This window comes from Benincasa hispida, chromosome 4, assembly GCF_027475165.1.
Source record: "Benincasa hispida cultivar pf3 chromosome 4, pf3_genome.v1.1, whole genome shotgun sequence".
In the NCBI taxonomy this organism is placed as follows: domain Eukaryota; kingdom Viridiplantae; phylum Streptophyta; class Magnoliopsida; order Cucurbitales; family Cucurbitaceae; genus Benincasa; species Benincasa hispida.
The window spans coordinates 59,103,042-59,127,364 of record NC_143481.1 but is presented as its reverse complement, the minus strand read 5'-3'; the positions used below and the strand labels follow the sequence as shown (position 1 = coordinate 59,127,364).

At 35.0% G+C, this 24,323-nt stretch overlaps 1 protein-coding gene across 1 annotated transcript; it reads right to left on the bottom strand.

The window, feature by feature from the left end:
* Positions 1 to 20,537: 20,537 nt before the first annotated feature.
* On the bottom strand, positions 20,538 to 21,875 carry LOC150036843 (uncharacterized). The gene has a single exon (XM_090313167.1). It carries the CDS (start codon positions 21,761 to 21,763, stop codon positions 20,726 to 20,728), a length of 1,038 nt encoding a protein of 345 aa, XP_090169293.1. The 5' UTR covers positions 21,764 to 21,875; the 3' UTR covers positions 20,538 to 20,725.
* Between the last annotated feature and the right edge of the window lie 2,448 nt (positions 21,876 to 24,323).

The following is a 24,323-nucleotide window of genomic DNA, read 5'->3' as shown; positions in this document are numbered from 1 at the left end:
AACTATTGGAGGTTCTAGAACGAGTTAATTTTTTTTTTTGGTTTTATTATGTTTTGTGTGTAAATGAGTAAGAACAGAGAGGGAAAAAGAAGAAGATATTGCAAGAAATTGGTGTATCCCAAATGGCAGGCAGTGACTGATGCGCACATTAGACGACGCCGCAATGTTGTCCTAAGCATCGCAACACTAAATTGTTTTCTATATATACCTCTTTTTTTTATTTAGGTTAAATAATCTCGAGATTGCGGCCTCCAGCTCATTTTCTTCTCTCTATATATATTTTTTTCATTTCCAGACTCCTTAATAAATTAGGGCATTTGATTCGGTGTTCCAGACGAACTAGCTAAGGATAAAAACGAGCAAGTAATGCATCTTAAGAATTCTATGATCAACAAAAATTCATGGGTAGAATCCAAATTCCCTAAGCTAGACTTTTTATCAAATCAATTTTAGTTTCAATTCCGCTTATTAAGTTTATGCAATTTAAATTATTGCCTTTAAATTCCTTACATTCACAAAAAAAGCACAAATCTCCCCAATGTGAGCATTGAATTCAAGTTTTAAGTTAAATTTTGTTTTTAGATTCTTTGTGGAGATGACATGTTCCTTCTTGCTACAAGCTCAAGAGGGTTGTTAAATTTTATTTGTTTTGGGTCTTGACAGGCCTTGAGCAAATTAGCGCCATTGCTGAAGAATCTTCGTAATTGTTTTAGCCAATTATTGAATTCAATTTCGTGTGTGTGAGTTATCTTGTTGTTTATGACCTGTTTGTTGGGGTTGATGCCCTAAATCTTGTCGGTCTTGTAGTTTTTATTTGTATTGTACAAACACTTTATTTATCTAATAAAATAAAAAGTATTTTATTTGACATTTAGTTGCGTTAACCCACAAAAACCAATAAACTAAGGTCCAAGGTTACCTTCTGTAACTAGAGACATGTAGGTGGATCATGTTTGAGTGATAACCTAAATGATCTGTAGTATGTGGATAAGGTTGGGTACCTTATCTTGGTGACATTATGAATACGACCCACTTTGTAGTTCTTACAATTGTTGTAAAGTGCTACAAATGATTTGATCCTAATCATTCATGTGGAGACATGTGAGCGAGATATTCTATATAAAGAGTTTGTATAAATCTGGACCACAAAATTAATAGTCACTCTATATAACACCGTTGATAGATGAGATTTACATTTCATCAGGATGACCATAGGTGACTTGACCTGAATCCTGAGTGAGTTGTGAACTCTTGCTTATGAAGATGATCATTTGGTTTGTATGGGTGAGAGTGACCAATCTTGCCAACTTAATATGTCTACCATTTTTGGGATTCGTCTGATTAGGGAACTGGGAATATAGCTACACAAGAAGAAATTCACTCATTTTCTATAGTTAGAGTATGTAGAGAAATTACTCCCTTAAGGACTGATTCGAGACTTGAACAATGTGGTGCCACACCCTTTCCTGGCCCGAGAGGGATTTCGGTTATAGTTAAACTATAACTTATTGTTCATTAGAGGGATTAGTGGTACTTACAAAGTTAGATGTAACTACATGAGCAAAATGGTAATTTTAGCCCAGTTGTACTTATGAGCAATTTGTGAAGGGTCGATGCATCGTTGATTGGTTATATCCGATGGACATGAAAATATATTTATAGTCTGAAGAGTGCAATTATTGGTTTTTAGTGGAGTGACCGACGATTAATGGAAGTTGATTAATTCAATTAAAGAATTTAATTGATTAATCAAGTACCATTGGTGCTTCAATCTATAGATCCATAAGGTCCCCTCATTAGCTCAATTAGGACTCATGAGAATCAAATCAATTTTAGATTAATTTGAATTGTTCAAATTAACAAATAGAATTAATTATATAAGATATAATTAATATAAAATTATATGAGAAATAATGTAATCTAAATGTTACATTATAATATAAAGTTTTATTTGAGAGAACAATAAATATTTGAATATGATTCAAATATTAATATGAATTTGATTCATAGGCTAATGAGTGAATAATAAACTATAGGCTATATTATATGTGATATAATGTAAATTATAGGTTATATGTTATATTTGATATGACATATAATTTGATATATATCTATATATAATTAAAAAATTAATTTAATAATCCAATTATTAGTGAGGGAGTTATTTGATAATTCCCCAATTAGTATCTTTTCATTTAACATATGAAAGAGGAAAGGTTGAGTTTTTTCATCTTCATCTTCCTCTTATATAACACCAAAATGTGCAAAATTTTGGTAGAGTTGTAGTGATTCTACTCTAAAAAATCTAGAAAATTTTGAAGCCCACAAACTCTCAACAGTTCTCTACCCTCCAAGAATACTGAGGTATCCATGTGGTGATGTCCGACTATTTGGATTTCGTTGCTGTATATTTTGGGTGTTCGTGATCGAAGAGTTTGTTGTATTTAAGATTCTGAGAAGAATCATGAAGAGATTGGTCTTCAATGGTAAGTGATCTTCAGATCTTTTCTTCCTCTTCATTTTCTATAAAAATACATGCTTATTTGGTTATGTAAATATTGTTTCTGTCTTCAATATTTTATGTATGTTCTGGTAAATTAGAATTAGGACACGATCGTTTCCGCTAAGGGTACTCGCATATCCTTTCACTGTTCTTCTTGAAGTCCTAGGCTTCATAATTTTTTTGGATATTAATAGGGAAGAGTGATGGATCCAACAAGAAAGGAGAAGAGGAAAAGTCGACGAGGAAGAGACCGTTTGGACTGACCAATCCAGCGAACGAGAAAACGAAGAAGAGACAGAAGTTGAAATGGGGCAAGTACTAAAAAGAAATGTGAGAAAACTGTCCGAGCTTGACATGACACAACAACCATTGTGTATTTTTTATCCCCAGACTACAGTGCCATTTAAGCACAAGTCTAGGCTCATTCATCTTCTGCCCAAGTTCAGAGGAAGCTATAGGAAGTGCAAAGAAAGACCCTCACAAACACCTGAACGAATTCAATGTAGTGTGTCATGAAATGAGACCTCAGGTGTCACGGAAAAATAGCTAAATCTGAGAGCCTTTTCATTTTCTCTGAAAGACGGGGCCAAAGATTGGCTTTATTATCAACCTCCAGGATCAATCACAACATGAAATTTTTTGGAGAAGTAGTTCCTAGAGAAATTAATTCCTTCATCGAGAGCCAACATCATTAGAAAAGAGATTTAAGGGATAAACCTATATTGCTAGAAAGACATTATTTGAATATTGGGAAAGATACAAGCAGTTGTATGTAAGCTTCCCGCATCACTGGATATCATATAGCTCCTGTTCCAATACTTCTATTTAGAATTACTCTTACACGATCGGGCCACTATTGATGTGCAGTCGATGGTTCACTGGCTAATAAAACTCTTGTTGAGACTAAACAGTTGATATCTACCATGGCTGTATATTCACAAAAAATTAAGATATGAGCCAATGGAGTCCTCTCATCAAACACGCATGAGGTAAATGAATTATGTTCCTAATTATCTGACTTGACTATTTTGGTGAAACAGATGGCTCGTGCTCAAGCGCAACCCTAGACCCTTGTGGAGTGGGTAAATTATGCTGGAAACCAAGAAGGAAGGATGCACGATCCTTATAACAATACTGATAGGATATATAATTATGCAACCAAACAATCAAAATTAATATGCGTTCTATTACATTTAATTTGAGTTCTAAAAAGCATGTAAAATATAATTTTACAGAAAAGGGTTTCAAGAACAACATACCTTTGAAAAATCCTCCAAATCCAACCTGCTCTTCACGCAATCTCAGCTTCAAATCTTCAGTGAACCACCAAGAGATCTTCTCTACCATTCTCATCTTTAAATTTGAGTGGTGGAATTCAAGAATGAAGTGAATTGTGAAGGGAAATGAAGTGAGTATGAGAGAGGGAAAAAATTTATCCAGAAAAAATCTCTATTTTTCAGCAGTCAATCCTCCTTTTTCATTTATGAAATTAGAGAGTTTTTATGTGATAGTCACATGCAAGCACTAATGTTGATGGCAATTGACACTTCAATTGTAATAAGTTGGTAGCCTAGGTGTTGGATTTAAAAAGAATCTACCTAACCATCAAAATTGTATGGTTTCCACTATGGAATTAATTTCCGATTCTTTTTTACTCTTAATTTTAATGAATTCAAAATTAACTAAAATAAAAAATCAATAATTAAAATTTTGAAATTGAATTAAAATGAAAATTAATTTGATTTTAATTAATTAAACAATTTAAGTAATTTAAGTAATAATTTAATATCAAATATTAAATTAATCAAACATATAATTTTAAACATGAATCCTATTCATGTAATTAATATTTAAATCAATATTTAAATATTTTAAACTCTCCAATTTCTTTTAATTTTGATAAATTAAACGTTAATATATCAAATATAATTATTCAAACCCTAATTTGAAATTGAATGATTCAAATTGAAACCTTAAATTCAATTTGAACACTTCAAATTGAAATCATTTCAAATTTTCTCAATTTACTAATTTAAGGTGTGTATGTTTTATGAGCTAGTAGAGGGATCTTATGGATCTACAGATCATGAGCTTTAATGATTTTAGATTAATTGGCTAAAACACTTTAGACTGAATTAATCAATATTTGTTAACTATCAAGTCACACTACTATAGCTCGTTAGTTGCGCTCTCCTCAATTTAGATATATTTGTGTCCACTTGATTTAAACATAATTAACAAGTCGACCCTTCACATTTTGTTTGTAATAACGGTTGGGTCAAATGCTGTTTTACTCCCAAAATTACAACCATTGTTATTGTAAAAAGGTACCACTCACTAGGCTTATTAGCTCACACTTTTCCAATTATTTTCTTTGATTCCCCCCCCCCCCCCCCCCCCCCCCCCACCCAGGTTGCGAAGCGGAGTGTTCAGGAAAGAGTCATTCAACCACCAAACACCAGAACTTGGTAATCTTTCAAGGCATGGATTGTGTAATAAGAAAAGTGTAGGAAAATCAGACTAGATGTATAAAAATTTGTGTAGTTATTGTAGACATGTCAAGGTTTCTAATCTTAAATAGATAAAGGGTAAATGTAAAAAAAAAATAAAAAATTTAGAGTCATATTGAGATGTCTTCATGCTCTCTTCTAAGTCTTGAGTTAAGGCTAGGGAGGGGGTGTGACATTTTTACAACAAGTTGTAATAGCTACAGAGTAGGCCACATCCAATAGTGTTAACAGAATAAGGTACCCAACCTTAATCATGTACTATATACCGTTTTGGCTTTTTACTCGAACTTGATCTATCTCTATGTCTCTACATAATGTTCAAGTATTCATATAATAGCCATGGATCTTAGTTTATTGGATTTAGACTTTTACGTATGCAATTTATAGAATCAATAATAAGTTGATTGACTATAGAATATGTTTATCTTTTTACAAATTGTGTTTAGGACATAAAACCCAACAATACTCCCACTTGGACTAAAACTTCAGTAGATCAATATATACAAATATATACAATGTTGAGTTACACTAAGAGAACAAAAAGCATTGACATGCATCATCTTACTCTGTGTACAATCTCCCTAATGAGATGGTACTTTCGCTTGATATGCTTTCCTCTTTTATGGTTCGAGGTTCCTTTGAATTTGCAACTGCTTCATTGTTGTCATAATGGAGGGTGACAGGCAAATGCATATTAGGAACTACTTCCATGTAAGTCAGGAACTTTCTGAGCCATACTACTTCTTTTGCTGCTTCACTTGTAACTACATACTCAGCTCCATTGTGAAGTCAGCAATACAACTTTTCTTGATACTTCTCCATACAACTACTCCTCCATTCAGAGTGAATACTGACCCCAAAGTTGATTTCCTAGAATCAATATCGGTTTGGAAGTCAGAATCAGTGTATCCAGTAAGGATCAGATTCTTAACACTATAGACGAGCATATAATCATTCATTCTCTGAAGATACTCGAGAATGTTCTTAATGGCAGTCCAATGATCATATCCAGGATTGGACTAAAATATGTTGACTATTCCAACGACATAGCATATATCGAGACGAGTACACAATATTGCATACATTAAACTCTCTACTGCTGATGCATATGGAATTTGTTTCATATCCTCAACCTTTTGAGGTGTCTTAGGACTTTGTTCTTTAGACAGATGAATTCCACGTTTGAAAGTCAACATTCCTCTCTTGGAATTTTGCATTTTATATCTAGACAACATCTTGTTTATATAAGATGCTTGAGATAATACTAATGTTCTATTCTTACGATTCCAAACTATTTGGATCCCAAGAACATATTGTGCTTCTCCTAAATCTTTCATTTGGAATTGCGTAGCCAACCATCTCTTAATGTCAGCTAGAATTTCTACTTCATTCCCAATGAATAGAATATTCTCAACATACAACACTAGAAAAGAAACAGTTTTGTTAATGATTTTCTTATATACACAAGGTTCGTCAACATTTTGTTCAAAGCCATAAGATTTGATTGCAGTGTCAAGTCTCATATTCCAGGATCTAGACGCTTGTTTCAACCCATAAATAGATCGATTAAGTTTGCAAATATTTTGCTCTTGACCCTGTTCAATAAACCCTTCTAGTTGAGACATATAGATACCTTCTTCAAGATAGCCATTCAAAAAGGCTGTCTTGACATACATTTTCCATATTTCATAATCATAAAATGTAGCTATGGATAAGAGTATTCTAATTTATCATGGCAACCGGAGAGAAGGTTTCTTCATAATCTACCTACTTTTTTTGGGTAAACCCTTTTACCACAAGTCATGCTTTGTAGGTCTGTACCTTATCAGCTTGATTTCATTTTCTCTTGTAGATCCATTTGCAACTGATGGGTTTTACCCCTTCAGGTTGATCTACAAGATCCGAGATAGAATTGAAATACATAGATTCCATTTCAAGGTCTATGGATTTAATCCATTGGTCTTAATTCACATCATTCATTGTTTGTTTGAAAGATAATGGATCCTCTAAGCCTTCATTTGGTATGATGATTTGAGTTTCAGTTAAACCCATGTATCAGTCAGGCTGTTGCACAACCCTCCTACTATGACGAGGCATTTTCAACTCTTGAGAATGATGTGAAATACCAGTTTCATCAATAACTATTGTTGGACTTGCTCTATCAATAACTCTTGTTGATGTGCTTAAATAATGCTCTGATACCAATTAATGGAGTATACAAACATGCAGTGGAAGAAATCAAAATCAATAAGCACTCTAATTACTCTTAATTTGAGTATAAAAACATGCATGAAAACTATTTTCATAAAAGGGTTTCAAGATTAACAACACCTTTGAAGTAACTCTACAATTCCAGCACTTCTTCACGAATTTGGCCTTCAAATCACCAATGGACCACCAAGAGGATCTTTTCTACTATCTTCTTACTCAGATTGTGTGGTGGAAACACTATATTGAGACCAATTGGGTTGAGAAGGAAGAGGGTTTGGGAGAGTGTTTGCAGAATTTAAAATTTTTTCATGGATCTTCTATTCGATGCTGAAATTCAACATATTTATGAAGAATAAGCATGCAACCACTACTTGGTAATGTTGATTGACACTTCAATCAGCATCAAGTTAGTGGGATTGGTGTTGATTAGTGGATTAATCCAATAAATATCAGATAAGTCGACTAACTAATAGTTTTCAAATTTTCGTTTTCAATTTAATCTAATTTTCACCAAAATAAAATTAATTCAAAATTCAAAAGCTGAATTTTAAATTGAAAATGAAAAATGATTTATTTATTTAAATAAATAATTAAAAAAATTTAATTAATTAATTAATTAATAATTTAATATCAAATATTAAATTAATCAAACACCTAATTTATTCATGTAAAACAATATTTAAATATTTTAATCTCTCAATTTACGTTCAATTTCAACAAAATTAAACGTTTTAATTGTATCGAATAAAATTAATCAAACCCTAAATTGAATTTCAATACTTCAAATTCAAAACCGTAATTTCGAATTTGAACATTTCAAGTCCGCTTAATTCACTAATCCAAGATATAATTTTATGAACTAGTAGAGGGACTTGATGGATCTATAGATCACGAGTTCCAATGATTTGAGATTGATTGGCTAAACTCTTTAGACCGAATTAATCAATATTCGTTAACTATCGAGACAAGCCAATATAGCTCGATAGTTGTACTCTCCTCACTGTAGATATATTTCACTTCAGTTTAACCATAATCAGTAAGTCGATCATTCACAGGTTGTTTGTATTTACAGCTAGGTCATAATTACCGTTTTACCCCTGTAAATACATCTTGCTCCTTAAGCTTCTACTAATCATCTATTGAAAGATTGGTTTATAGTGCAACTAATAAACCATGTCTCTCTCGACCATGAGAGGGCGGGGCCCCATTGTTCAAAACCAGAAATCTATACTTAGGGAATAACCTATCTGTTAATCCTAAATCGGGTAGGAGTGAATTTCATCTAGCAAGAGTAAGTCCCTAGCTATCTATCCGGTCTTATCCCTGAAATGGTAGGCTTATTGAGTAGTGTTGTTGAATTACTCTCACCTATGAAGATCAAAGGATAATCCCGAATAAACAGGAGTTCATAGTTAGCTCAGGATTATGATCGAGTTATCCTAGGTCATCTAATTTGTTTAGTCAATTTTAACAGTAAACAATATAGAGAAAAGTGACTATTTCGTGGTCCGATCTTATGGAAACATCCTTTGCATAGGATGCCTTCACTCACATGTCTCCACATGAATAGTTTTGAGATCACATCATTTGTATCAATATACAAAGTGGGCCACATCTAATAGTATCACTAAGATGAGGTACCCAATCTCATCTATATTCTTATAGACTATTTTGGCTATAACTAAAACTTGATCCACATTTATGTCTCTACATAAAGTTAAAGTATTCATACTATAGTCATGGATTTCGTTTACTGGATTTTTATAACAAACTACAATATTAGTAACATTTTATTGAATGAACAACTCAATAATACTTTTATTGATAAATAGAATATGTTTCCAATATTTACGAACTGTGAGTTTTAAGTCTCCCAACATGCAAACCATAAATAATTGTTATTAAGAGATTGCATCCTAGAGAGATAAACGGGAGAGTTTTGCTAATCAGTGAAGAAAGAGAAAGTGAGAGAGAGAGAGAGTGAAATTCATTCCCTCTTTCATATCAGACTATTTTTAGTCTTTGTGTGTTTTTCTTCCTCTTCCATGTGTGAGCTTAATTTCCTTTTAGCGTGGCTTCATCACAGCCATATTTTCTACCTACCAAAGAGAAGTATTGGGTAGGATCTTGAAGTGGGCTTCATTTCCCGTTTTCATTTTGTTTCTTGGGCCTATATAAAATTATTTCTGTCAAAAGCCCAACAAAAGTGGTATCATAGCAAAATTAAAGATCAAGAATCACATTCTTGGAGGTTCAAGATTCCAAAAAATACAAGGTATGTGGCAGTAGCAAGAGTGGAAATACAGAAATTTGATCGAAATGGTGATTTTGCCCTATGGAAGGCCAAAATCAGAGCACTTCTTGGACAATAAAAGGCTCTCAAGGCCCTCATTTATCCATCAAAGCTCCTTGACACAATGACAGTTCAAGATAGAGAAGACATGGAGTTAATAGCATATGGAACACTTATTCTGAATTTAAGTGATAGTGTTTTGAGACAAGTAATTGAAAAAGAGACAACTTACAAGATTTGGGTTAAACTTGAAGATCTTTATGCCAAGAAAGATCTACCTAACAAAATGTATCCGAGGGAGAAATTCTTTACCTTCAAGTTGGATCCTTCAAAGCCTCCGTTAGACAATTTAAATGAATACGAGAAACTTGTTTTAGAATTCAAGAGTCTTGGTGAAAAACCAGGTGAAGAATGCACTGAAATATGGTAGAGATACAATCAACACTGATAAAATCATTTCAGCTCTAAGAACCAGAGAGATGGAGTTACAATCATCAAAGAGGGATCAACCCAGTGGAGAAGGTTTTTTTGTAAAAGAAAAACTTCAATCTAACCAATGGAAGAGTGGAAAACAACAACCAAATGAGGAAAAAAGGTCAATAGAATCTGAGGTGCAAGTACTGTAAGAAGAAGGGTCATGTAATCAAAGATTGCTTCATTTTAAAAAGAAAGAACCAAGAAAAAGAAAAAGATTCAAAAGGTAAACAACCTAAAGCATCTATTGTTGAGGGATATTTCATATACTCTAATGCTCTTGCTTCAATTCAAAACCAAGCTAATTTGGTAAGTCCCTTAGGTAAACAAGATTGGGTGCTTGACTCAGGATGAACTTACCACATGAAACCCTTGAAGCCCTATTTTAATACTTACAGAGAAATAATTGGGGAGTTAGTGCACATGGGAAATAATGAGGCATGCCAAATTATTGGAATTGTATTAGTTTAATTGAAACTAAAGAGTGAAACTGCGATACTTCTTAGAAATGTGGGGCATGTCCCAAACCTTATAAGAAATCTAATTTTCCTTGGTATGCTTGATTCTCTTGGCTATTAATATAGGGGGGAAAGTGGCAGTTTTGAAGTTATAAAGGACTCAAAGATTGTCTTAGTGGGAGAAAAAGTGAATGATTTGTTCATTGTCAAAGGAGTTGAAATGATAAATGAATCTAATACTGTTATCACCTCAGAATTAATAGAGGCAGAGCTATGGCATAAAAGACTATCTCACATTAACTCTAAAGGCCTTGATGCCCTGTCCAAACAAGGCATTTTGCCCAAGGAGATCAGCAACAAAATGTCCTTTTGTGAGCACTGTGTGTTGGGAAAAGCTAAAAGGAATTCTTTCATCAAAGCTTAGCATACAACAAAGGGCATTCTAGACTACATCCACTCAGACTTATGGGAGCCAGCCTCAACTCCAAGCCTAAGTGGCTCAAGGTAAATACTACCCATCATAGATGATTCTTCAAAGAAAAGTTGGTTGTATTTTCTAAAAACTAAGGATCAGATTTTTGGAAAATTTAAAGAATGGAAGTTAATGATAGAAAAACAAACAACAAAGGAAATCAAATATCTTAGAACTGATAATGGTTTAGAGTTCTGTGGAGAAGAATTTAACTCATTCTGCAAAGAGTATGGGATAACATGTCGCACCCCGCCCCGAACCCACCTCCTAGGTTCGAGTAGAGGCATGAAGGATCGCAGATACCACCCTTTTGTGATACCTACTGCCCATCTCTACCTTACTATACTTAATAAACTTTAAGCCAAAGATGTAATCAACAATTGGTTGACTAACTCATTTTATTACAAACAGTACAACATTTATACAACTCTCAGGCTTACTACAAAGTTTACATCAACAACTCTTAAAACCCGGAAGTGTGACTATGGCTGTGGCGAACCTTGACCTTAGAAGCACCCTGGAACTCCTCACTTTTTGCTACCTAAGAAGAAAAACATGAACGAAAAGGATGAGTTTCAAGAAGCTCAGTGAGTGGTAAGTAACTTCTAGAGTATATTTCAACTCATAATAATACAAGCATATCACAAATACAAGGTTAATATTCAAACCTTAGCCTTGAATATGTCTGATCTCAAACTCTACCTACACACGGTAGATAGTTAACTGATATTAATCATAAACGCTTACTCTCGTGCATTCCCTTTATTTCCTATGTGCCCATAGCTTCCTGCTTATGGGCTCAGAAGTTAGGCCTGCCGACCTTCTAACTATCCCATATAAGGTTCCTTCCACAGGCTCAGGAACTAGACCTCTCGATCCCCTGACCATCCCGTGAGGTTCCACTCGGGACTCAGGAACTAGGTCTATTGATCCTCTGACCATCCCGATCACATAATCTCATTCTCATGCTCATTACTCATTCATAACATAAGAATATACAATTTACTCTAATAGATATGCTTAATACTTAAAGAAAATACCACTCACCTTGGTAAGTGATAACGGGCAGAAATGCATGTTATCATAGTGCTAAGTTCTTAAACAATGATGGATTGCGTTGATGAAATATGTTAACTTACATCCATTAAGCATCAATTTCATAATATTACGGTTGCATGCGTTCAGCGCATTATTGTGCAGAATATGCGTTAATGCAATACAAGAATTTCGATCATAGGAATCATTGGTCGAGCGCAACTTCACCACAAGACTTTGCATTGATCGTGCTCGCAAACATTCGCCCAAGAAGGATCACTGCAACTTGGTCAGCGCAACATGGTGGGCGCATCTGGGTGAAAGGCCATTAAGCGCGATGGGACAGAAAGCTGATCACAGTCGAATCCAAATTAAGTTGACAACCGATAACAGTGACAAAGTACATTAAGCTTTATCGATGACAATTATTCGACGCATCAGTCAGGAATTAAAGCTGTCCCATCTGTACAACCTAGAGAGAGAAGCCACCTTTCCCCATGGATGCTCTATAAATACCAAGGGGATTCTTCAGAGAAGGGGTTGATTGATTCACGAATTCAGCTGTTAAAGATTTCATACTTCAGTTCGCATGCTGTTATTCTTAGTTTTCTTTCATTTTAAGGCAAACGTGAGGGAGGAAGTTGTGCCGGCAGATCGTTTCAGTAAGCCTTGGAGAGCGTCGGAAGCTTCAAGGACAGAGAGATGGCCGACTTCTGCGGAAGCTGGAACAACTTTAGATCATAATAGAGATTTCAGTGGAAAAAGCCTCGATCAGCAAGGAATTGCTACCAGGCTCTCTACCTTTACTTTCCATTGTCATTTTGTACTCAACTCATTTATAAAAATGGAATTTTCTTCTCTATATTTGTTCACTCTCTGTTGTTCACGCATGAGTAGTTAAATCAGTTGAATGGGTTGAGAAGCATTTAGCTAGCACAACTAGAGAATCTTCATTCTTTGCGATTATCTTGTTTATGTATGCTTCATTCGTCTATTAGAGATACTTGGGAGGGTAGTCTAAGGACAGGATCTAGACTTGGGAAGGTCAAGTTAGAATCTAGACTTGGAAGAGCCAGATTAGAATACATGAACAAGAGATAGGCGCTTAGAAATGAGCACTATTTGTTAACAACACATCGCATGCATCCTAGAGATAGAATATGATTGTATGCGGTCACCTTGCTTTTATGTATTTTGCATCATCGCATAGGAAAAGAGTAGAGACTTAGGGATGAGCTCTATGGATATTTTTCATTCAACACATACTTCCTAGATTTAGGAGCATCACATTTACATTGGAAAATGACTTGCTGTGAATGGTTGTAACATGATCGCATAGTCTGACGCATTCCCAAGTAACGCTAGCTAAAGATCTTCTCAACCCGTTCATCGCATACTCATTGCATCTATCAACGCAACTCTCTTTTCTGAACTCCACCGTATTTTTTTATTTCTTTTTCATCAACGCAAACAACAAACCCAAATACCGAAAAGTTCTTCATAAAAATTACCAACGCAAACTATTTTCACAAGTCCCTGTGTTTGACCCTAGACTTACCAGGAAACTCAGAGGAATTTACACTTGGATTTTTCTGGAGAAACTTGAGTGCACAACAAAATTCAATCAACGCATATCATCTATATTTCCATTTCACAAAACCAAACATCAATAAGGTAGGAATCTTCCTCTCTAGAAGTTCCTTGGTTTCCTCGGGCTCCCTTTTGAAGCCTAAATTCTAGATTCAACTTTAAGCGTAGATTACTCATAGTTACAAGTCTTATCTCGAGATACTTCCTTCTACAAACATGATCTAAAATGTCTCAGAAAGCTTACCTTAAAATCGTAGCTCAGAAATTCTTGTGGTTTGGCCGAAATCCTCAAATCATTAAGACTGGTCCAAGCTTACTCGAGAGCTCGACCCTTCTGTCTATTCCTCACTCTCCAGCCTGATTCCTTGAAGCTTCTTCTCCGGAAACCCTACATTGAAAACTAGACTCACAGAGTTTACAATTGGCTTTAGAATCACTAAATGCACGACTAGTCTGGGAGAACTCCTCGTCCCAAGTTGATGCTACTTCTAGACTTCACTATCCGACAACATCTCCTCCTCTTGGAACTTTTTGATCAACGCATGGTCTTGCTACCAACGCATGCTCTTCATGATCAACGCATAATTTCCTCTAAATATACCCTCTAACACTCATCCTAATGTTTTTTTGAAGAGGATTTGGGTTATGAATTGAAGAAACACCTTGTGGTAGTATTTATAGGCTAAAGAAACTGATCCTTCCCATCTTACAAAGCCTTCAATGTAAGACACCTCCTACTTTGGAGCGTTTGCACCATGCTTTGCCACTACCTTCTTCCTTGCCATTCATCTACTCTCATGCCATTCACCTGCTTGAGTTGTCTTCCTCCTCTTTGCACGAAACTCTATTCGTCCAGCTCCTACTAACTCAAGCTCAACCTTCTCTCGGTTCAGCCACTTATCCGGGTGAGCTTATCAGCCTTGAGTAACACAAGCCTCAACACCGCTTAATCACTTGGCCCATCGTTTAGTCCATCATGAAACTCTTGCACTTCATCGCATAACCCCATCGTCTAATGAATCTCTCACTATCACTTAACATCCAACCCTCTCGCTGTCATCCATCATCCAGCTCTCTTGCTGTTGCCAATCGTCTAGTGCCTGTGTCCCATCGCATAGCACTTATGCCCCATCGCATAGCTCAATCGTTCAGTGATCTCTCGCTCTTAACGATCTCGCTATCCCGTATCCTTTGCTGATAACGATCTCGCTAACACTCATCGCATAGCCTATCGCATAGATCCTGCGCCTATCGTATAGCTCCATCGTGTAGCGCTGATGCCTATCATTTAACGCATCACGCCCATCGTCTAATGTGTTTGCTTATCGTGTAACACCATCGCCCAACATCTTCATCTATCGCACAACGCCCAACGTTTATGTTTATCGTCTAGCGCCCGTTGATCATTTAGCACTATCATCTAGTGCTATCATCTAGTGCTATAGCCTAATGCTATCGTTTAGCTTCTACGCTTATCGTCTAGCGCTTACACTGATCATGTAGTGCCATCGCCTATCGTGTAGCTCTATCGTCTAGCTCATCATTTCACATCGTTTACCGTTGGCTGTAGCTACATGATTGTCTAGTACATCGCTCAGCGCCCACACATAGCTATACGAGCGTTTGTGTGCATCACTCCAATGCCCAACGCCTTGCACTCAAGCTTCTCTCGCTCTCACTCACGCAGCCTCAACGCATGAGCAACTTTTGGCAATGCCTCTTGCCAACGCTTCCGCCAACATGCGTCCAAACCTCCCAAGCTCAACGTATGGTTGTCCTCGGCTTCAATGCTTAACTCGTTTAAACATCTACAAGCTTTGCCTCATCTCATATGTTAATGTTTCTTAACACCAAATGCAGGTTTCTTTTGACTTCACACTTAGCCAAATTTTCACTAGTTAAGGTTTAACTCAAAACTACTCAAAGAAAATCTATTCAATACTTAGAAATTTTCCTTCTCTTCAACATAGGATTTAACTTACACTTAGCTAATTTCCTTAATTACCTGCTTAAGTAGGGAAATTTAAATCCGGGTTTCACATAACAAGGCATAGGACAATAAGACACACACCTCAATAGAATGGTGTTGCTAAGAGGGTATATAGAACCATCACGGAGAGAGTTAGGTGTCTTCTATCAGATGCCATCCTAGAAGAAAAGTTTTGGGTTGAAGCTGCCACATATTCGGTGTATACTCTAAATAGAAGTCCTCACACCTCCTTAAAATTCCTAACACTGGAAGAAAAGTGGTCCAAACACCCTCTAAATCTAAATGACCTTATGGTGTTTGGTTGTTTGGATAAGTTCATTAGAATCGGGGAAAACTCAAGGCCAGAGCTACTAAATGTATGCTTGTTGGCTTTGTTGAAGGTGTGAAATGGTTCAAGCTATGGCATCCCACTGAGAAAAGATTTATAATCAGTAAGGATGTCACCTTTAGAGAAAATGAGATGTTCATGCAAAAAGGGGAGAGATCTAGAGAAGAAACTTCAACTAATACCACTAATTTTGAGGTGGAAAATGCCAGAAAAACCCATACAAAAGAAGATCCTAACTCTGACACAGTAGAAATAGAGGGCACATCAAGTGTACATGTTGAGAATGTTGAATGTCCACTTGATTTAAGTCAATACTCTCTGGCAAGGGACAGACAAAGAAGGAGTGTAGTCCCTCTACCAAGACATGCAGACACGAACTACATGAATCTGTGTTGAATGCCACTGTGGCTTCTAATGATCAAGAACCAACCAATTTTGAAGAGGTTGTGAGTGGTTCTGATGCTAGGCAGTGGATTGAGGTTATGAATGAGGAAATTAAATCCTTAAAGGTGAATGACACTTGGTCTCTAGCTCCTCTTCCCAAAGGATGCAAACCAATTTCATCAAAGGGGATCTTCAAATTAAAAGAGGGTATCACTAAAGATCAGAAGCCTAGATACAAGGCAAGATTAGTTGCTAAGGGTTTTACTTAAAGACATGGTATTGACTACACCGAGATCTTCCCCCTATTGTAAAACATACTATAACCATACTTCTATTAAATCAACTAGAAGTAAAAACAACTTTTCTACACGGTTATCTAGAAGAAATGATTTATATGCAGCAACCTCAAGATTATGAAGTTAAGGGAAAAGAAGGCTTGTATTGCCTTTTGAACAAGTCAATCTATGGACTTAAGCAGTCCCCTAGATGCTGGTATAGAAGATTTAATGACTATGTTGCGAGCTTAGGGTTTCAAAGAAGCTCCCATGACATGTGTGCATATATAAACAATACCTTCTATAAGGGAAATGTCTACTTACTATTATATATAGATGATATGTTCCTGGCAGGGAGCTTTAAGGCTGGCTTAACTCAAGTCAGAGGTCTTTTGAGTAAAGAATTTGATATGAAGGACTTGGGTGAATCTAGGAAAGTCCTAGGAATTGACAATGTGAGAAACAGGGGTTCATCTACCCTAAGCATCAATCAAACATCCTATTGTGAGAAGATAATTAAGAAATTAAACTTAAGTGCCTATTACTATTGCTAAAGCTTAGCATTTCAAGCTATCCTCAACAAATTCTTCAAATGACAGTGACCTTGAACACAAGCATTAGATGGAGAAAGTCTCCTATAGTCAAGTTGTGAGCAGTTTGATGTATCTAATGGTCTAAACTAGATCTGATCTATTCTACTCAGCCAGCCTAGTGAGCAGATATATGTCCAACCCTAGCAAAAGACATTAGGAAGCCACTAAGTGGATACCAAGGTACCTAATATGGTCAAAGAATGCTAAATATCTTATCAAAGGTCAGATGAATCAGATTTTAATTTAGTTGTCTCTGTTAATTCAAACTTTGCTGGGTCTAATGATAAAAGAAGATAATTATCAGGCTATATATTCTTACTAGGAGAAAATCTAATAAGTTGGAAAGCCTCTTTAAAATCAATAGTGGCCTTATCAATAACAAAGGCAGAATATATTGCATTAATAGAGGCAATCAAAGAAGGCTTATGGCTTAAATGATTGGTGAATGACCGAATATTAAATCAAACAGTAGTCAATATCTACTGCGATAATCAGAGCACCATTCACGTATCCAAAAATTCACAATATCACAGTAGAACCAAACATATTGATGTTAAATAACACTTCATCAAAGATAAAATTGAAAATGGAGAGATACAAATATTGAAGGTTCATACCTCTGATAACCCGATGGACATGCTAACAAAGGAAGTAACGAAGATGAAGCTCCATAAGTCTTTCAAGTTGATAGGCTTCGATCTTCCTGAGAAAGGCTAAAAAAGGGTCAGATCGGGAAGACACTTAAAGAAAATATAGAGTTGAATTTAAGGTGGAGAATTGTTAAATTAAATCCAACGACTATATTGATATGTAAAAGAATCTGTCTTTATTTTAAGTTTACATGTAATTTGACCTCTCTTAAAAATATATAAAATGAGAGCTCTCAGAACAAAAATAAAAAAACAAAAAAAAAGGGACAAAAAAAGGAAGATCGATACATAATAGGAAAAACTAAAGTTGTACTCTTTTCTTCAAGATTTTGTTTTCCTGTGGATGTAGAAACTCTCAAGGCCGAACCACGTGACCTTCTATGTTCTTCTTCTTTCTCTCTTCATCTTCTTCTTCTTTTCTGCTTGATTTCACCGACATGCAAATCATAAATCACTATTAATAAGAGATCGCATCCTAGAGAGATAAACGAGAGATTTTTGCTAATTAGTGAAGAGTGAAGTTCTTACCTTTTGTTCGTATCACACCAATTTTTGTCTTTGTGTGTCTTTACTCCTCTTCCACATGTGAGCTTAATCACAGCCTACCTACCGAAGAGAAGTAATGGGCAGGATCTTGAAGTGGGCTTCTTTTCCCATTTTCATTTTACTTCTTAGTCATCTTCCTAGGCCTGCATAAAATTCTTTGTGTCAAAAGCCAAATAGGAAAATATCTCAACAATAATATAACATTGTTTCATAAATAATTTCTAATTCATCGAAAATCAAATTTATCTAAACGAGCAATGTGATTAGTGGAATTTATCGCTTAAATCTTGATTAAATAATTTTAACCGTTTCTACCTAATATGTAAGAGGGGTTGCACCAGTCAAACTCAGGGAACTGTTGAGTTTCTCTATTAAATTGTCTACAACTTGAGGTAACTCGAGGGGGGAGGGGGTTGAGATTGTTGCATAAGAGTAAAGAAAGCAAGGTGAAAGTTGTGATAATCAATGAAAAAGATCTAGTTTGGGTTATTGTGGAATTTTCTTGTTTAGTATACTCGATCATCAAATTCTCATAACTTGATTTACGTATTTGTTTATACTTAATTAAATTAATTAGAAAAGCTAATTAATCATCCTAGTTAACTAATTAGTTCAAAGTGAATTGATAAAAAGCATTCAAACCCAAATTGACCTAATTGTATTAAGATCTAGGGTAAAGTTAAGTTGATATTTAATTTTGAAGTATCAAATTAAACATTCAATCGATTTCATCCTAGGTTGATTAGAACACTTTTTATCGTTATCGATTCACAAGCTAATCTAACCTATTGCCTCTTGTAGATTAACATACAATTGCATGTCATTTATTATATGCCAATCCAAAGCGGTAATCATACAATCAACAATTGCTAGACAATATGATCATAATCTACTAAATCAGAATTAAAATTAACAAATACAAATAAACCAAATTCAAATACTCATAAGTTACATAAATAAGGAAAAAATCCTAAGACTCAAACTAGAATGAGATACTTTAGCCCATAATCGACATTAAGATCAACAAGAATACATGGAAGGATCAAACACTAAAAGAAAGAAAAAAAAAAAAAAAAGAAGAAGAGAAAACACTAGACTCATCGTGGCTAGTGGCTTATTCAGAAATTGAATCAAACCGCTACCTTTGACCCCTATCCAATTTTTGGGCCAATTCCCCCTTCGTACCCAGCTAACGCGTGAAACACTTCGCCTGGGGAAGCTCGCTCAAGACCCTCTGGCGGATCAAGACGACTGAGTTGTATAGCAGAATTCTTCGGTGGGTTCCACAATTCGGTTGGAACTACAGCCTCTGCCCTCCAACACAAATTCTTGTTTCAACTTACTATCAATCAACCATGTCTTATGAGGCTTTTGCTTCTGTTCAATATATAATGACGGAAGCTAACTTTGGTTGGTTAATCCGATTAGTACATAGATGGTCGGTCATCGATAGTTGACGACGGTGGACCTGGGGAAGAGCACTGGAATAGCTTCCGGTACACCTGTTACAATTTTGACTGCCCTTTTTCAAGGAGGGGTAGGCAATGAGAAGAGGTCATTCTAAAATTAGTTTGAATCCAACATAAAACCCTAGGCGGCTAAATGATATTTTTATAGAAATCAACAAAGCGTTGCACGTTGACGGACATACGCATGCGAGACAGCTTCAGAGCACTACGATAACAATTGCAATTCATGAAAAGGCTGCTCTTTGCCTTTCAATGCCATGCCATTAGAAGCAAACTTGTAATTTCAACCTTCTCTTTTTAGGTTGATGCGATTAAGTTTCGTTTTAACCCATTTTAGCACCATTTCGTCATTAACACTCCAATCTTTCTCTTAGGTGCTTGAAACATATAAAATCATCAAATAAACACATAAAACCTAGGAACGACCTTGAATTAAGCGGATCAAGATAATACATATTTAGTGCTGTCACAATGACAAATGTACCTTTAGCCATTTCAAATTACAAAATTACTTGCGAGATACTCATTATTTATTGAAGTCTTTCCATACATGTATGACAAAGCTATCATCAATCCTACTAGCTGTGGTAAATGGTCTCCTTCACACTACTTGTCACATTTTTTGTGTGATTGTTTTCTTCTTGAATGTGCGGTTAGTTTTGCTCCATTTAACAAAAATCTTCTTCTTTTTCTTTTCTCTCTCCTCATCCTCTAATTTTTCCGACATTAAAAGCTTTAAAGATCTATTACACTATATAACATTGAAACCACGACCCTTAATTAAAATAGTCAAGTAAAGTAGTACAAACATTAAACTTCAATGGTATGAAGATAACAAGCTTAATTCAACATATAAAATAAAATTTAAAACATATTTCTATAAATTGGTTTACATAATGTTACATTAACCTATTAGAAACAAAACCCCACATACAATAATGGTATCAAACAAATTGCAATTTCTCAAGCTGAAAATTGTCATCAACCTTCAACTGGTCATAATGATGAGCTGATAGATAACCTTGAAGATGGTTCCACAGCGCCAATTTATCAACACTCTCACAATGATGTAATTTGCAAACAAAATACACTAAAGTTTCCAACACAAACTTGACCAAAAAGAACACCAAAAACAACAACACCCAGCAAATCCCCAAAATACCCCTGCCCACCCATGTTGACCTAACAACCAAATATTGAAGAAGCACAAACTGAATCACTCCCAAAGGCAAATCAAACAACACCCATAACTTTATAACCATCTTCATATTCCCCTTAAGCAAAGCCTTGCTTTTCGCTATGGCTTTGAACCCACACGACTCTTCCAAAACCGACACGACGCTCGACAATTGCCAAATTGTCGTCAGATACCAAATGGCAATACAATAAGAGATGATAAAGAAGAAAAGAATGGTTCCAATGCCAATTAAGAAATTATGGTCATTATTTGGGCCATAGGTTAAGATTGCTATCACAGGTATCAAGAATAGCACAGCAAAAGCAATGAAGTTAAAGGCGAAAATGGTTGCAAAATAGCACAAAAGCGTGATCAGAAGCCGCTTCAAAACCTTTGGGAGGACGGCGATCACGTGACGAAAAGTAACGTCACGCACAGCGTAGATACATGCGACGGTGTAGATGACGGCGGAGGTGGAGAGGAGGGAGAAGATGGAGGAGAAGATTAAGAAAGTGAAATTGAAAAGAGAAGTATAGATTCTTTCGGAGGATACGAGGTGGGATAGTTTAAGGAATTGGGGTGTGGATTTTTCAGTGTGTTGTAAAATGGTTCTCTTTTGGGAGATGTTTTGAAGAAAGAAATTGGATATTTCCACGTTGGTGAAGATTAAGAGAGAGAGAGGAAGAATAAAGAGAAGAGTAATTTGGATGAAGATTTTCCTCCATTTGTGTATCAATTTGAAGGTTTCATTGAGAATTCCATAGATTCCCAAAAACTTCAGGTTTTCTAGATTTCCTTCATCCATGGTGTTTTGGAAAATTGAGTGAAAGTGATGAAGATGAGAAATTTTTTAGAGGATTGATGATATATTGGGGAAAATTATTGAATGATTTGTTATTTATTTGTTTTCCAAGTTTGAAGCTTCTATGAAATGAAGTGATGGTTGAATATTCTAAGCTTTCATAATGGTCAATGAAGATAAGGTACCAAATCTTATCTATCTACTACAAACTATTTAGATTATCACTTAAACATGATTCACCTGTATGTCTTTACATACATGTTTAAGCTACGGATTATGTACCTTGGAAATTAGTTTATTGGTTAGTGGGTCAATGCTACTAAATGTCGAATAAAACATCTTATATTTTATTAAATAAATAAAGTGTTTATACATTAAAATTACAAACTACATGACCTATGAGATTTAGGGCATCAACCTCAACAGAATTTAGTACAGAAATTGAGAGAGAATTGAGAACTTAATTTCTAAAACTCTTTTAGTATCTCTAAGTTGCCCGGAAAAAATTGTTTTTCAACTAACTTGAAATTCACTAAATGGCCAAGAAGCTTTAATCTCTATCAAAGAATCATATTTATAGAGTAATTACATGCAATTCATGTAAAATCGAGTTAACCAAATTTTGAAACTTCAAAATATACTCAATTTAGTGGAATAAGTGGAATTTTGTGGAATCGACACTTTGCCAAATGAATTACTCACTAATTCACTAAAAGTTTGATTTTTCCACTAAAAATCATTCATAGATCTTTCCACCAAGTGAAATCAACATTTTGGTATTCGACTATTTTTGAGAGGATGGAAGATATATTGGGGAAAATTGTTGAATGATTTATTAATTATTTGTTTTCCAAGTTTGAAACTTCTATGAAATGAATTGATGGTTGAATATTCTGAGTTTTCATAAAGGTCAATGAGTAGCTTTACAAGCATTTAATTCCTTTGGAGAAAAATAGGATTAAAGGAAAGAAAAAACTCATCTAAGTATTGACTTGTCTAAAGTCTCTCATATTTAGGGTTCATATTACCTAGACCTTTTTTGTGAATGTCTCTATATCTATACTATATGTAAATAAGGCTACGAAGAGAAAGCCTTTACATACCCATTTTGCCCTTTCATTTTTAATAAATATTTATGTTGCCCTTCGTCGAGTGATGCAAATTTTTTGGTGTTTCGTTTGAAAGACACCTTTCCAATATTAAGTTTATAAACAATATTTATATATTTAAAAATTTAAAGTATATGTGCAATTGATGTTGTTGACAAGATGTGATTCTTCCAAAATATTTTTCTATCGAACCCAATATATACAACTGATGCCGATTAGATAAATCTATATGGGTTGACGATGTATTACACCATCGAACTAGTACATCAACTCTTCGATTGTATGTGTGAGATGCATGTTTAAAAGAAAAACTAAATAATACCTATTTTTACATTCTTAAATAATAATTCCATGTGATCTAAGTGTTCACATGAGGTTTCCAAAGAAACTTGTTTCGTGAAATTTGAACTTTTTTATTTATATTAATTTCAGTATAGCGAGCACAATCTCTAATACATAATCATCTGATGCTTTCAAACTAAACTTTAATATTTAAGCTAGTCGATGTTCTTGGATGATTGACCTTGGGGCTTGTTGATCTTCCTAGATGATCGACCTTTGGGCATGATGATCTTCTTGGATGATCGACCTTTGGACTTGATGATATTCTTGGAGTATCAGTACACTACAAGAATTCTAGACTTTAATGTCGATTTTAAACCGAGATTAAAAGACTTTAAAATCGACATTAAATGACTTTAATGTCGTGTTATTAAAGCTTTTAATATCGGTTGTCTTTATTTTCGGTTTTAAACCGACATTGAAGAAGGTGTACAATGTCGGTTTAAAACCAACATTAATGACAACTGACATTAATGGGCTTTAAGAACACTGTCTTTAATGTCGGTTGCAATCGAAATTAAAGCCCTTTAATGTCCGTTGCAACCGACATTAAAGCCATTTAATGTCGTTTGTCAACTGATGTTAAAGCCCTTTAATGTTGGTTTTAAACCGACATTGAAGCCCATAATCCATGTTCGTTTTCTTCAATTATTGTCCTTTTTTTTAAATTTCGTTATCGAATCCATTTTTAATATCGGTCAAAAAGTTAAAAACGACATTATATATCTCGTGTTGGGTCAGGAAATGTCCGTCATTGTTTTTTATTAAAAAATATAAAAAATTCATTGTAATGCGTGCCTGTTACATTCTACATGGCAAACCAATAGTATTTGTCTTCCACCTATGAATTCACTTAACTCATACATGAAATATAACAATAGATAGAACAATACACACTACCACAAAACTAAATACAAAGTTATCTGCAATGAAGCACACTTCTATAATAATTTGTCCACAAACAAGAATTAATATTTCCAATCAATTCTATAAGTACTCATCAAATATGAAATAAATACACACTAACCAACATTTGTATATCGATAACACACTTTCATAGAACAATAATTATAATTATCAACCACATCTATAATAATCATTTCTCTCATTCA